General features: G+C 37.7%; 1 protein-coding gene across 1 annotated transcript in view; it reads right to left on the bottom strand.

The window, feature by feature from the left end:
- Positions 1-15,390, bottom strand: part of UTRN (utrophin) — a 604,813-nt gene that overhangs the window by 426,568 nt on the left and 162,855 nt on the right. The window contains exons 11-17 of the mRNA XM_017849334.1: positions 14,587-14,768; positions 13,454-13,604; positions 11,870-11,989; positions 6,844-6,945; positions 3,890-3,997; positions 3,428-3,607; positions 2,426-2,595 (exon numbers count right to left, since the gene is read on the bottom strand). Coding sequence (XP_017704823.1) covers positions 2,426-2,595; positions 3,428-3,607; positions 3,890-3,997; positions 6,844-6,945; positions 11,870-11,989; positions 13,454-13,604; positions 14,587-14,768 — 1,013 coding nt within the window. The remainder of the gene's footprint in view (positions 1-2,425; positions 2,596-3,427; positions 3,608-3,889; positions 3,998-6,843; positions 6,946-11,869; positions 11,990-13,453; positions 13,605-14,586; positions 14,769-15,390) is intronic.

The following is a 15,390-nucleotide window of genomic DNA, read 5'->3' as shown; positions in this document are numbered from 1 at the left end:
CCCCCCCCCCCCCCCAGAGCTTCTTGGTACGTTAAGCAGTGGCACAAGTCATTACTGCTGATTCTTGTGAGAAACTTTGCTTAAAATGTTTCTGGTGAATTATGAATATTTTATCTTTTCATCAAGGTAGATTTTCCCTGTAATATGTGAGGGATTTTGTGATGCTCTAGATAAATAACTGGGGTCAAGGTATTGCTCAAACAGGGATACGTTCCTCCTGTCATCTTAACAGCAGCTTTCTATTTAATCTTTCAGAGAAGAGACGGTCATCTAAAAATCACACATTTACAATGACCTTGGAGACTCAGTCAGCATCTGCTTTGAATACAGGCAAGAGTGATGCAATGATCGCAGGTCACAGGAACAGGTATCTACATTCTAGGAAATGACTGTCCCACTGTGCCCTGAGCTGGTAAAAACCACCACCACAGCAGCACCAAGGGAAGAGAAGTGGAAATGAGCCGCCATTTTTTAAGCATATATTTTAAACTAGGCACTGCATTAAGCAGTCATCTAAGGCCCTCGATTATTGGGGTAGTCCATTTTAAGGCAAACTAACAGTGGTTTCCAGAGCATACAGAAGATATAAAAGGGTCTGGAAACCATTTTAATAGGAATGGTTAAGGATCCTCTGTATTTTACGACAATAAAAACTGGGATATAAAAGGCTGAGGAGGTCACATACTGAAAAAGGCTATGTGGCTCTCCCTATCATTCCAAAAGAGCTAGCACATGTAGGTAGACTTAGAGGCGGCAGAATTTGAGCATGAAAATGACCTTTCTATAATAATGAGATTTAACTGTAATGAATGGATGTATTCAAGCCTCTATTCATCCAAGAATTCACTGAAGGAATGTCTGCATCAGTCAAGTGGTGGAGTCGATAACTGGAGTCCTCGCAGCTGGTTGCCCACACAACAGACACACTCTCTCCATAACTCTTCCTTGCAGTTGGAGTCCCCAAAACACAACTACAGAGACTCAAAAGGCCAGATAGTTTCAACTTCCCAAGCACCAGGGGATCAGGGAGAGCAGGACAGGAGTCTGCTAAGAAGACAAGGTTAAGGGTAAAAGCCTTAGAATGACAAGAATGACAAGAGACTGCAGATGAAGGGTTGCTGAACCACACCCTTCCATTAAAACAGAATTTCCCTACCTCCGGAAGTTTTGTAATATGGGATTACCAATGATCACATTGTTTAAGATACTTTGGGCATGGTATTCTGTTTCTTACAGCACAAAGTACCCTATACAATACAGTCATGTTTAAGATTTCACAGTTACGTAGTCTAGTCTTCGACAACCTTCTGTGCTTCCAAATGCACAAAGTCAGTATTGGAGAGATACACTGCCAGATACATCTGGCAGATAATATCCACTGAGGAAATGTGAGATCTATGCTAATATTAACATTAGAAGCATCTTTTTCCTGTGCTGTCTTGGCTCCAAAAGTAAAGGTTCCACAACTGCTGCTTGCAACTCAGAGATACACTGGTCCTACAAGGAGATGCTATTAGGAGGCAGAAACATAGCCTTATTATCAAAATAAAAACCATCTGGTAACACTGGAATGTTGCCTTCTTAACAAAAACTAAGTTGGAGAAACGTATAATTTTTATTCAGGCCCAAAATAATTGCCCATTTACCCAAGCATAGGATTCTACTGTAAGAGGGAGAGAATAACAGTACTACTCAAAGACTGCTTTGAGGATTACCTGCTGTAGTTCATGTCAGGTACAGTACCTGCACACAGTAGAGTTGAATAGAATAGCTGACATCAGTAAAAGCTCAATATATGTCAGCTGTGATTATTCTTCTTCAAGAGATCCTGAGTTTTCTTTTGAATCAATAAGACTAAAAGAAATATTTTATGACAAAGATGGATCTTTAAGCCAAATATAAAGAATATGTTAATCTGACAAAGAAATTAATAAAGGAAACAACAAAACATGAAAACGAATAAGGGAGAAAGGGGAGAAAAAAGGACACTAGAAATGAATTATTTCCCTGAATTAAGGATTTTTTTAATGGTGAGAGGAGGAAATAGATCCACCAAGAATACGGATGTCTACCTAAAGCAAAACTGTCGAGTTGTGAACAGTGAAAGAAAGAATAAAAAGACAGTCATGGACAATCATATCCTTCCAAGGAGAATGACGAGAAAGGAAGAAAGAAAGGTTCGATCACAGAGTTCTCCCAATTGAACATAGGATAAATAAAATTATCCAAGTAGATGCTTAGCTGGTGCCAAGTAGAATATCCAGAAGACAGGGGCGGTGGGTGGTTCAGTAGTTGACTTTTCATAATAATGATAATTATTATGTCTAGACTTGCCTATGATTAATGATTAGTATGAAATAGGCACCAAGTAGAAAATACAGTATGTACAATATTGGGTTTGAACAATTACTCTATCTCTTCTCACTTTTTCTTAGCTTCAATATCCACATGGATCTGTCTCTTCTTTGGGGGAGGAGGAGGAGGCAGTTCCTGCTTAGATTTTTTTGTAGTTGCCTGTTCTCTTACATGAACAGTCTCCAAAAGGTCCTTCTGAGGAATCTGAGACATCCCCAGCTTTGCTACAGCCTGAGTCACCTGAAATAAAAGCCAACCAAAATTCCAATTTTTATAGCAACTTCATTGAGATATAATTCACATGCTATAAAATTTTCTTTGAAATATATAATGGTTATTAGTATATTTATACAGTTGTATAATCATCCTCACACTCTGTCTCCAGAACATTTTATCACTCCCAAAAAGAAATCCCATACCCATAAACCATCACTCTCCATTCCCCACTTCCACCAGTGGCAACCATGCATCTACTTTCTGTCTCTGTGGGTTTTCCCCTTGTGGACATTTCCTGTGAATGGAATCATAGTGCATATAATCTTGTGATTGGCTTCTTCTACTTAGCATAGTGTTTTCAAGGTTCATCTATGTTGTAGCATGTGTAAATACTTCATTCTTTTGTATTATCAGATAATATTGAATCGTATGGATACACCCCATTTTGTTTATCCATTCATCTGTGTATGGATATTTGAGTTGTTCCACTTTTTGGCTATTATAAATAATGCTGCTAAGAACATCTGTCTACAAACCAATGTTTTACGTTTGACTAATTCATTAAAATATTTTTAAGATGAATAAGATTACTTAAGATTTAAGATGTTAAAATTATTTATTGGCTAAGTGTAATCAGTTACTATGAATTAAATTACAGGATATTAAGAGAATCTATTAAAACTTACTTTAGAAAACTGAAGGCAATTTTCACATGTCAATTTTTCATCAGGTATAAGGAACCAACTTTTTAGTTTGTCTACTACTCTTTTATTTCATACAAATTAAAACTAACCTGAACATTTAAATTGCAATTGTTTACTTCATGGTACAACATACCATCCAAATCAAAAAGTACCTGGTTGGAGGAATCTTCTAGTCTCTGAACCAAAGAATCCCATCTTTGAGTCAGTTCCTCCGAGTCACTATTGATCTTCTTAGATGCCTTGGAATTATCAAGTAATTGTCCCACATCCTGGCCAATCTCACTCAGCTGATCCAATGTTTGACGTTTCATTTCCATGTCTTCCTTCAAAATCTAGTATTTCAGATGTTTATTAGATGACTCTTTTTAACAGGACTTTATCTTCCCTTCCCCAGCCAAAAATTTTAAACATGTATATTTTATAGTAAAATGTACGTGCTTTGCAGCTCACTATGCTCAAAGGTAAGATTTGTAGTTCCAGATTGTTACAGGGCAGCAGTCTAATGCTAGGTAATGAGCTGTAATCTGTATTCACTAAATTGTATTAACCATTAGCTAGAAAACATTAAGATATTATAGGCTTACAACACAGATGCTGACAACCCCATGACTTACAGCCAAACGTCGAACACTGACACTCAGTTCCTTTTGGTCTTTGAAGTTGCTTGTCTGGACTTTATTTAAAGCCTCTTCTTTTTCGGTTAACCAAGCTTTCAACAAGCACTACAAGTAGTAACAAAAATTGAACTTTATCTGCAGAATCATTTGGTAATTCAATTAAATCATGCATCCAAATTTCTAACTTTTATTTTATTAGAGGCTTCACCCTTACCTGGGGATAAGAAGGCCTTCAAACACCTAAGTCTGAGGCACAAATGACCCAGAAAGACACCTTTCTTTAAAATATTATCCTTCTCAGATTTGTAACAGAACAATCTGACATTAGCCTCATACCTAGGGAATTAAACCTAATTCTCAAGGAGATAAGTGGAGGGAAAAGGGAAAATCCAACTAGGTAAGTCTCCAAAGGAGTTACATTATAACTTTCTAGAGGCAGAAGAAAGCTGGGAGATTGTCTTGTCCCAGCCCCTCATTTTAGAGAGGGAGGAAAGAGAAGTCAAGGTACATGTCCCAGATCACTTGGCTAGTTAACAGCAGAGCTGGGTCAAGGGTCCACACCCCAAAACCAATGGTCTTACCATGGCATCATGTAGGAAATCCACCCTAGCATTCAAGGTTTAACAGCGATTATGATTAAAGGAGGGAGTTTGAAGATCGCCCAAAGCCCATGTAAAGATTTTTAAACTTCACTGGCCAACAATGCGTGTTTTCTAAGCAAAGGATATTAAATTATGTAGAGAGATAATCCTGAAGAAGGGATGGAAAACAACTGTAGCTACATTGTGATAATTTTTCCCAAAATGTAGCATTTAGGGCAGAAACCCTTTTCTATTTAGTAAGGAGGAAAAAAAACTGGTTCTGTATTTGCAATGGAATCAATTCTTTCTCAGTGATTTTATTTATCAATTAAATATTTAACAACTATTCCTTGCCTCTATATTTCACCCCCCCAAAAAATGAACATTGGGAAAATAAGAGACAAATATGGATACTGTCCTCACTCTAGTGAGGCTGGTAAGATATGCACATAAATAATGATGCTGTAAGACAGAACATGTAGATACTACACACACACACAAAATGCATAGTTAAAATATCAGATCATTATAGAACACGATTGAAAGGTCAGCCACTCTACTTTTAAACTATTTTTTATCATGAAATTAAAATTATTTCCAAATTTGTAATTGTTTTACTGGAGAGAAGAGTAACACAATGGTTTACTCTAGTAATCGATGTCTCCTACTGCAATTATTATTATTACTATTATTTTTATTTTTTGAGACAGAGTCTCACTCTGTCACCTAGACTGGGGTGCAGTGGTGTCATCTGGGATCACTGCAACCTCTGCCTCCTGGGTTCAAGAGATTCTCCTGCCTCCAGGGCCTCCCGAGTGGCTGGGATTACAGGTGCCCACCACACATCTGGCTAATTTTTTGTATTTTTAGTAGAGACGGGTTTCACGTTGTTGGTCTGACCTCAAGTGATCCGCCCACCTCGGCCTCCCAAAGCGCTAGGATTACAAGCGTGAGCCACTGCGCCTGGCCTTTTCAGTGTCATTATTGAAGTAAAATTTTAACTATTCTATGAGGCTCTTCGGCCTAAATACAAGGTTCACATAAACGTAAATATTTATAAAGTGAAATGCAAATATTTGTAAAGTGAAATGTAAATATTTCAGAAATCAGAATCAGGTCCCTTTTGTGATTCCTAACAAGAAAAATCTGACCACAGATTGAGGGAGGGGGAAGTAGTCATTACCAATTTATATTTGGACAAATTCTGCAACCTACTTTTTAAGATGTACTATCTGCCACCATATTTAGTAAGCCACAAAACATTATACACTTGGGTTTTTTCCCCTGAAGAGAATATAGTTGCTTCTTATAGATGGAAATGAAAAGTATTTAAAAGAATCAAAATGGACACTGAGAGATGCAGGAATAGAGTATCTGCTTTTTTTTTTTTTTTTTTTTTTTTTTTTTGAGAGGGAGTCTTGCTCTCGTCTCCAAGACTGGAGTAAAATGGCGCAATCTCGGCTCACTGCAACCTCCGCCTCCCAGGTTCCAGTGATTCTCCTGCCTCAGCCTCCTGAGGATCTGAGATTACAGGTGCTCACCGCCACGCCTGGCTAATTTTTATATTTTTAGTGGAGACAAGGTCTCACTATGTTGGCCAGGCTAGTCTTGAACTCCTGACTTCAAGTGATCTGCCCTCCTCGGCCTCCCAAAGTGCTGGGATTACAGGCGTGAGTCATCCTGCCAGGCCAGTATCTGCTTATTTTTTAAACCACAACTGTTTGGCATTTGGGGAGAAAAGTTTTGCTTATTTGTATTTTGTTTCGATGGTTGCTTTTCTGGAAGGACAGTGAACGGGCAAAGAGAACTCCTATTGAAAAATTAACGTGGCAGCTTTGTACAACAGGCTCATTTGCTGTGGTAACACTTAGTGGAAAAAATATGCAATTAACCCAGTGTTAAATCAAAGGTGTTGCTAAATAATATTTTCTCATTAATTTCAATATTTGTTAAAAATCAAGAAAAAAATCTAGGCAATTAAAGTTCATAATGTATTGAGTGGATTCATAATTCATTATTTATTGAGCACAAATTATATGCTAGGCCTTGTGTCGACACAAATTCAAACACATCACCCAATACAAATTCACTAATAACTATAATGTCAAACAAATCATGAAAATAGCATATCCAAGTACTAACATTCCAAGTAATGAAAACAGGTCAAATTAATGGAGTCAAATGACATAATCTCTATGAATAAGCTTCATGATCAGCTACCAACTGGATAGAAATTTGATCTTTAAAATAATTATTTATATATTTCCCTTTCAAAGAAAAGTAAACAAGGCAACTTTATTCTAATGTCACAATAAAAGATGGGTTACTTTTCACCATTTATTTTGTCCCTTATAGAAAACAGTTTCATACCTGTTCTTCCAATAATTCCTGCCACAATATATTAATTTCTTGTAACCTATTCCAGCGTTCTTCAGTCCAACGGCATACTGCTGTCCAGCGCTCACCAAGTTTCTAGGAAAAGGAGAAAACATCCTTTGTCAACACAGCCTTAAGAGAGAGTTACCACAATCCTTGAAGGAATTCATGATTTCCATTGTTCTTTATTATAGCATAGCAACTTATAAAAGTATTTTATAAAAGTTTCTTTAAAATAACACAGACTAGGCCTATAAATGTATGAATTAGAAAAACTAATTTCCATAGCATTAAACAAATGATTTCACATAGCTAGAAACTAGCATAACTAGAACTATGGTCTTAACTATTGTCTGAACTATTGTCTGAATTGTTTTCATGACAATATGACATTTTTACGTATTATGAAAAAAATACAGCAAACATATCTACTTTTGTGCTTCAAATTTTCCAATTTTACAATTTTACCTAAAAAAACCAGCATGTCTGTTATATTCCTTAACTCTCTTTTACATGACAAGAAAATTTTCATCTGTAATACCAAAATTATGAAAATGTTTAACTTACAAAACTGTTTTGAATAAGAGAATTTTATGAGACAATAAAAAAATCAAATGATCTGTTTACATTATGTGATCCATAAAAAAATTCCCCATAAGTTACATAAACTAGCAACAGAATCTTATTAGTATCAGCAATACTAAATAGATAAATGTTATTAATTATAAAAAATCACTCATAATTTTTTCTGCCAAAATCATTACAATTTTATAAATGATTAATATTAAAATTTATTTTTGTACTATATATATGTGAACAAGAATTATTTAATTCATATTATACTATTTTGATACTTAATACGAGAATAAGCTTTTCATAGTGCAAAGCGTAGAAAACTTAAGAACCTGACATTAAAGAGGTTAAGTACTTGTACATTTTTCACCTTAATTGTTTAAAGGACTGAATTATATTAACAGTGTTGTTTTATATTAAGCCATCTTAGCATTTCAATAAAACATTTTAGGTAGGTCGACTTTTGTTTTAACTATGCTAGATGAGATTTCACATACAATTTTGTTTATAAATCATTATCAACATGCTGGAAATAATTATTATTAACAAAATGTTAATACATTTTGGACTAATGATTTTCTTTCTTGTGTCACTGTTCTGAATTTCAGAAAGTTTAGTATCTACATTATTCAAAACCCATTCAATGAATAAAATAGATACTGACATTTTTTCCCTGCATTCCCTGTACCGCAATCGTTTGTAATAGATGAATGTGTGTATATATGTATATATTAAGCAGAAAATGGATTATCTGTAAAAAATATATGATCTGAGCTTGTATATTTGAATTGAAGGTAGAGGATTAAAGCAGGTTGTAGGCAAGCAGATACTTGAATCCCAAATCCATGTTTTATTCTGTTATTGAGGTCTTCAAGCTTTTAAAGTCTCCTAATTCTGGTTTGGTAATATTTATCTTCTGTAAAAGCTTAATTTTAGTTTTCAAATGTATTAGCTTATTTTGCTAATATTGCATGAGTTAATATCATTTTCAAGATATATTTTATAATTAATACTCTTATTCACTTGAAATTCAAACTTTTAAAACAAATATCAGAATATAAATGTTTCAAAGCATTTATTTAAAAGATTCAATAAAATGTATATATCTTATTAGTATTTCAAAAAAAGTTCTTTGTTTTATTTTATTAAATCTATAAGTTTTATTTTCCATGTATCTTATTTCTCATATTGTTTAATAAATTGTTTATATATGCAAAAAAAAAAAAAAGAAAACTTAAGAACCAGAAGATAGGTTTCTAGTCTCAGCATGATAACTCATTGTCTATTTAAATCTCAGGAGAACTACTTAACCTCTCTGAATCTCAGATTCCTCACTGCTAAATAGTCAAGGCATGAATACTTAGCTCTCAGGTTATAATAACTAACTACTACATACAAGTCTTGGAAACACTGGCTGACTTTAAATATTACAAAAGCAAAAGGACCTCATGTGATGAAACTACAGTTTGGATTGCCTCACTTAATGAGGCATCACATTTAAATAAATTGGCAACGTCTTATCAGGAAATCTAAGTATTGTTCAAATGAAATACCAATAAATTTATTTGTTAAAGACTTGTAAAGATCCACTATTGCCTTGTGCAAAAAGAAGCAATTTTGGAGGGTTTCCAAAACTATGTGTTGAATATATGTGTTGAAATAATATGTGTTGAAATTCACATATTAATCTACTGAAAACAGTGAGATATTGAATTCTACCAGATGAAATTCTCAAATTTTAGTATGCACGTAATTTTTCTTACATTGCAAATTCACTGCACCCCTCCCTCACTTAGATTTAGGTTCTGGGTAGGCCTAGGAATCCACATTTTAACAAACTCCTCAAGTGCTTCTGAGAAGAAGTCAGTGGACCACTTAATAAGATCAGTTCCTGTGTGATATGGTTTGCCTGTCTCCATCCAAAGCTCATCTTGCATTATAACTACGACAATTCCCACATTTTTTGAGAGGAACTTGGTGGGAGGTAATTTAAGCATGGGGGCAGGTCTTTCCTGTGCTGTTCTCATTACAGTGAATAAGTCTCACAAGATCTGATGGTTTTATTAAGGGGAGTTTCCCTGTACAAGCTCTCTCTCTTTGCCTGCTGCCATGCATGTAAGATGTGACTTGCTCCTCCTTCCTTTCTGCCGTGATTGTGAGGCCTCCCCAGCCACATGGAACTTAAGTCCATTAAACTTTTTTTTCTTCCCAGTCTCAGGTATGTCTTTATCAGCAGTGTGAAAATGGACTAATATAGTACATTGGTACCAATAGAGTGGGGTGCTGTTGAAAAGGTACCTCAAAACGTGGAAGTGACTTTGGAACTGCATAACAGGCAGAGGTTGGAAACATTTGGAGGTCTCAGAAGAAGAGACAAAAATGTTGGAAAGTTTGAAACTTCCCAGAGTCTTGTTGAATGGCTTTGCAAAAAAAATGCTGATAGCAATATAAACAAAAAAATACAGGCTGAGGTGGTCTCAAATGGAGATGGGGAACTTCTTGGGAACTGGAGCAAAGGTGACTCTTGTTATGTTTTAGCAAAAAGGCTGGCAGCATTTTCCCCCTATACTAGAAATTTGTGGAACTCTGAACTTGAGAGAGATAATTTAGGGTATCTGGTGGAAGAAATTTCTAAGCAGCAAAGCATTCAGGAGGTGACTTGGGTGCTGTTAAAGGCATTCAGTTTTATAAGGGAAACAGAGTATAAAAGTTTGAGAAATTTGTAGCCTGACAATGCAATAGAAAAGAAAATCTCATTTTCTAAGGAGAAATTCAAGCTGGCTGCAGAAATCTGCATAAGTAGCAACGAGGTAAAAGTTAAACACAAAGACAATGGGAAAACACCTCCATGGCATGTCAGAGGGCTTCACATCAGTCCCTCCTATCACAAGCCCAGAAGCCTAGGAGGGAAAAATGGTTTCGTGGGTTGGGCTCAGGGTCCCCGTGCCTTGTACCTAGGTACTTGGTGCCCTGCATCCCAGCTGTTCCAGCAATGACTAAAGGGGCAAAGGTACAGCTCAGGCCATGGCTTCAGAAGGTGCAAGCCACAAGACTTGGCTTGTGTTGTTGAGCCTGCAGGTACACAGAAGTCAAGAATTGAGGTTTGGGAACATCCACCTAGATTTCAGAGGATGTATGGAAACACCTGGACGTCCAGGCAGAAGTTTGCTGCAGGGGTGGGGCTCTCATGGAGAACCTCTGCCAGGGCAGTGCAGAAGGGAAATGTCACCCAAACAGAGTCCCTACTGGGGCACCACCTAGTGGAGCTGTGAGAAGAGCACCACTGTTCTCCAGACCCCAGGGTGGTAGATCCACTGACAGCTTGCATCGTGCACCTGGAAAAGCTGCAGACACTCAACACTGGCCCATGAAAGCAGTCAGGAGGGGGATATTTCCTGCAAAGCCACAGGGGCAGAGCTGCCCAAGACCATGGGAACCTACATCTTGCATAGGCGTGACCTGGATGTGAAACATGAAGTCAAAGGAGATCATTCTGGAGCTTTAAGATTTGACTGCCTCATCGGATTTCATACTTGAATGGGGACTGTAGCCCTTTTGTTTGGGCCAATTTCTCCCGTTTGGAACAGATTTATTTACTCTTTACCTGCATTCCCATTGTATCTAGGAAGTAACTAACTTGCTTTTGACTTTGCAGGCTCATAGGTACAAGGGATTTGCCTTGTCTCAGATGAGACTTTGGACTGTGGACTTTTGAGTTAATACTGAAATGAGTTAAGACTTTGGGGGTGCTGTTGGGAAAGCACGATTGGTTGTAAAATGTGAGGACGTAAGATTTGGGAGGGGCTGGGACAGAATGATACGGTTTGCTTGTGTCCCCATCCAAGTCTCTTGAATTGTAACTCCCACAATTCCCACATTTCAAGGGAGGAACCCAGTGGGAGGTAATTGATTTATGGGGACAGGTCTTTCTCTTGCTGTTCTTGTGACAGTGAATAAGTCTCACGAGATCTGATGGTTTTAAAAAAGGGATTTTCCCTACACAAGCTCTCTCTCTTTGCCTGCCACCATCCATGTAAAATATGGCTTGCTCCTCCTTCCCTTCCGCCATGATTATGAGGTCTCCCCAGCCACATGGATCTGTAAGTCTATTAAACCTCTTTTTCTTCCCAGTCTCAGATGTGTCTTTATCAGCAGTGTGAAAACGGACTAATACACTGTGCTTCTAAATCTTGTCATTATGCACAAGGAAGCTGGGGACTGTAACCAATCTCACTCATTCACCCCAAGAGCTTAAGTAAAGGAATCAATACCTGGGTACTCCTGTAGCCCATACACGGTAGAATCCCAACTGGGAAGTACAACCAAAGGTAGGTTTTTCTACCCTTCTGGATAAAGAATGAGAAAGTACATGAAAAACAAGAGCAATATGTAATTGGGTCTCAGATCACAGGTCCCTCAGGATTATCCAACTTTACAGGGCCCTTACCTGTAACTGGTCTTCTAGGATAGCTGTAGCACTCTCACCACTGTTTTCATCAACAATGACCACCATGTGAGTTAGTGAATTTACTTTCACCTGTTCAGCCTCAAGATCACTTTGCAAACTCTAGAGAAAAAAATTAAGATAAACCATTATTTCTACTCTTTCACATTTACCTATTTAAAATGCACTCAGTTGTCAATAGTAATTAAAGACAGTTAATGAAGCATCGTATTTAAATTTCCAATCAGTACCCTAAGTGTTCTACTAATGAAACTAATCCTATTATACATCGTTACATTCCATTATCAACAAAGGCAGTTTGAGGATGCAATGTTATAACAGACTGCAAATGGAGATACCACCACTTTTATTCAAGTTCTGACCCTCCCTCAGAATTTATAGCATAAAGGAGTTGAGTGGCCATACTAAGAATTAAGACAAAAATGTAGAAGTGGTAAAGCAAAAAAGTCCAGAGCTTAAATATACCAAGTCAGAGATCATTTTATCTAGTGTAGGATGGTATAAAGAGATAAGTAGAATGCTACATGATAGCCAAAAGTTACTCTGATTAGTTACCCAATAAAGTGGCTAAGGAAGTATGGACACCTTAGATTCTCTCACCTTTTCCATGGAAAGAGCATAGTCATTGGATACATGTGTATAGAAAATTTATAGGCTGGGCATGGTGGCTCACATCTGTAATCCCAGCACTTTGGGAAGCCAAGGCAGGTGGATCACCTGAGGTCAGGAGTTCAAGACCAGCTTGGCCAACATAGTGAAACCCCAACTTTACTAAAAATACAAAAAACTAGCCGTGGTGGCACACGCCTGTAGTCCTAGCTACTTGGGAGAATCGCTTGAACCCAGAGGGGAGCTGAGATTTTGCCATTGCACTCCAGCCTGGATGATAGAGCAAGACTCCATCTCAAAAAAAAAAAAAGAAAGAAAGAAAGAAAATGTATTTAAACACTATCAATAGTGTTCTCACAAGCTTCTCAGAGGTGTGTTTAATGTATCCCTAAAATTTTACGCATCAGCTACCTCAATGTTTCACTGATCAATAAAGTCTTCAGTTTACAGAGAGCATATTTTATTCTACCTTTCCTTATCTTAACTATGAAAAGTTTATCTCCTAAACTTGTGACCAAATTAAATTGCCTAACTAATATCGGTTCCTCCCGTAACGCCTGATGCTTTCCTGGATCACAGACAAAGAAACAGCTCTCCTTAAAGGTTTAGGTACAGACACCTCTCAAAATTTGCTCTTCACCCACACACCATGTGAACACCAACATGGTAGGGTTCTTCACCACTTACAGGGTCAAAAGAACCCTTCTCCAGTTGTATGAAAGCTATGTACTTTCATAAGAAAACTGCACATCACATATAAAATTTTACCCTGCCCTTTTATCCCTGGCTCAGAAAAGTCTCATCCCCATCAATTCCACCCTCTGAGCTGCTAAATGAAGAGAACCCTGAAGAAGTGTCGCAACTTCATGTTAATGATAGACGTCATCAGCCTTTGAGATGCTAAGTGCTGCTCTTTCATATTTGATAAGGTATCAAAGAAATATGAGACAGATTTACTTTATGTTCTTCTAGCAGCTTTTGTAGAGATTTTACATCATCGTCCAGGGGGCAAGTTTCCATCTTCTGAATGCGCTCCTCTGTGAGTGTTAACCAGGTGGAGAGCTGCTGCAGTTGCTTCTTCTGTAGTTCCATCAGCACATCGTGTAGTCTGCCCATGGGGAGCACAGCATTACTCCTATAAGCCTTTTCCCTTTGCAAAGTCAAATATACATTCTGGGCACCAGAGATACAGGGCAAGGGAAAACACCCTTGTCTAAACATTCTAGGTAGCATTTAGTCTTTAAATATAGAAGCCAGGAAAGTAAACTTTTATTTTTTCCTAAATGGAGTTCATTAAATGCAGACAAAGAATGCAAATAACAGCACCCTGTATTCATATCAGAATCATTGTTTCTTCAGTAAGGAACTCCTACTTATTAAATAGGTGGAAGTTTGCTCCTGAAGACACAATACATGAAATAAAATAAACCATGAGAAAGCTTTAAAATAAAAGTTACAAAATGGAAAAGTAGATCAATACTACATAGTCCTGTCTTCACACCAAGTTAATGTTTAGCTGATTTTAATATTGCAAATAAGTAACTGCCCATATGAAATGTCTTTTCCTTTTTTTGGAGACAGTCTCACTTTGTTGCCCAGGCTGGAGTGCAGTGGCTGAATCTCAGCTCACTGCAACCTCCGACTCCTGGTTCAAGGAATTCTCATACCTCAACCTCCCAAATAGCTAGGATTACAAGCATGGCCCACTATGCCCAGCTAATTTTTGTATTTTTAATAGAGACAGAGTTTCACCATGTTGCCCAGGCTGGTCTCGAACTCCTGGTCTCAAGTGATCTACCCGCCTCGGCCTCCCAAGTGCTGGGATTACAGGCATGAGCCACCAGGCCTGTCCTCTTTTCCCTTTTTGTTAAGTCCTTTATTCCAACTTTTACCTTCTGGTATGGCTAGCACACCAAAGGGGAAACAAAGATCATGCAAAATTCCAGCAATATTACCCATAGAAAAGAGTCTTACTTTTCCGAGGCAAGTTCTATAATCATCTTGCTTTCACAGACATGCAGACATCTCCTAGAGCTCAACTGTGCGAAGCAACCTGTGGAATTAAGTGCATTTCTTGGCTTTCCACTCACCGGGACTGTCTGTCCATACTCTCCACCCTAAGAGCCTCCCATCTAGCATTCAGCAGGGTCATCTGTTCCTGAATCTCAAATTCCTCTTCGTCTGATAGAGTTCCTTGTGTTATCAGTTGGTTGCCTGCCTGCAGGACGCTGCCCACACTGCTCTGGTGTGCAGTTAGTTCCATCATAAAAGCCTAGAAAGGGACATTTGGTATAATTTGTGAGTTACTCAGTGCAAAAAAAAAAAAAAAAAACTGAACAAATTGCTAATGCCTAACCTAAATGTCAGTGATGCAAAAAAAGGTAGCCTAGTAGAGTGCAAACAATGCAGACATTGACCCCATTTTTTAAGCTCTGAAAATAGGAATAATCACCTGCTATAAGTTAAAAGAGACATAGCTAAAAGCAAGCAATGTTGCACCTGATAATACCAGCTATTTTAAAGTAAATGCTGACTACGCTACTCATAGATCATGGACATGAAATTCTAAATAAATACAATAAATAAAAGGCCGGGCATGGTGGCTCACACCTGTAATCCCAGCACTTTGGAAGGCTAAGGTGGGTGGATCACTTAGGCCAGGAGTTCAAGACCAGCCTGGACAACATGGTGAAACCCCATCTCTATTAAAAATACAAAAAATTAGCTGGGCGTGGTGGCATATGTTTATGGTCCCAGCTACTTGGGAGGCTGAGGCAAGAGAATCGCTTGAAGCCAGGAGGTAGAAGTTGCAGTGAGCCGAGATCACGCCGCTGTACTCCAGCCTGGGCGACAGAGTGAGACTCTATTAAAAAAAAAAAAAAAAAAAAATATAT

The sequence above is a fragment of the Rhinopithecus bieti genome, unplaced genomic scaffold (assembly GCF_001698545.2).
Source record: "Rhinopithecus bieti isolate Rb0 unplaced genomic scaffold, ASM169854v2 scaffold_32264, whole genome shotgun sequence".
Taxonomy (NCBI): Eukaryota; Metazoa; Chordata; class Mammalia; order Primates; family Cercopithecidae; genus Rhinopithecus; species Rhinopithecus bieti.
This window is presented reverse-complemented; position numbering and strand designations above follow the sequence as displayed.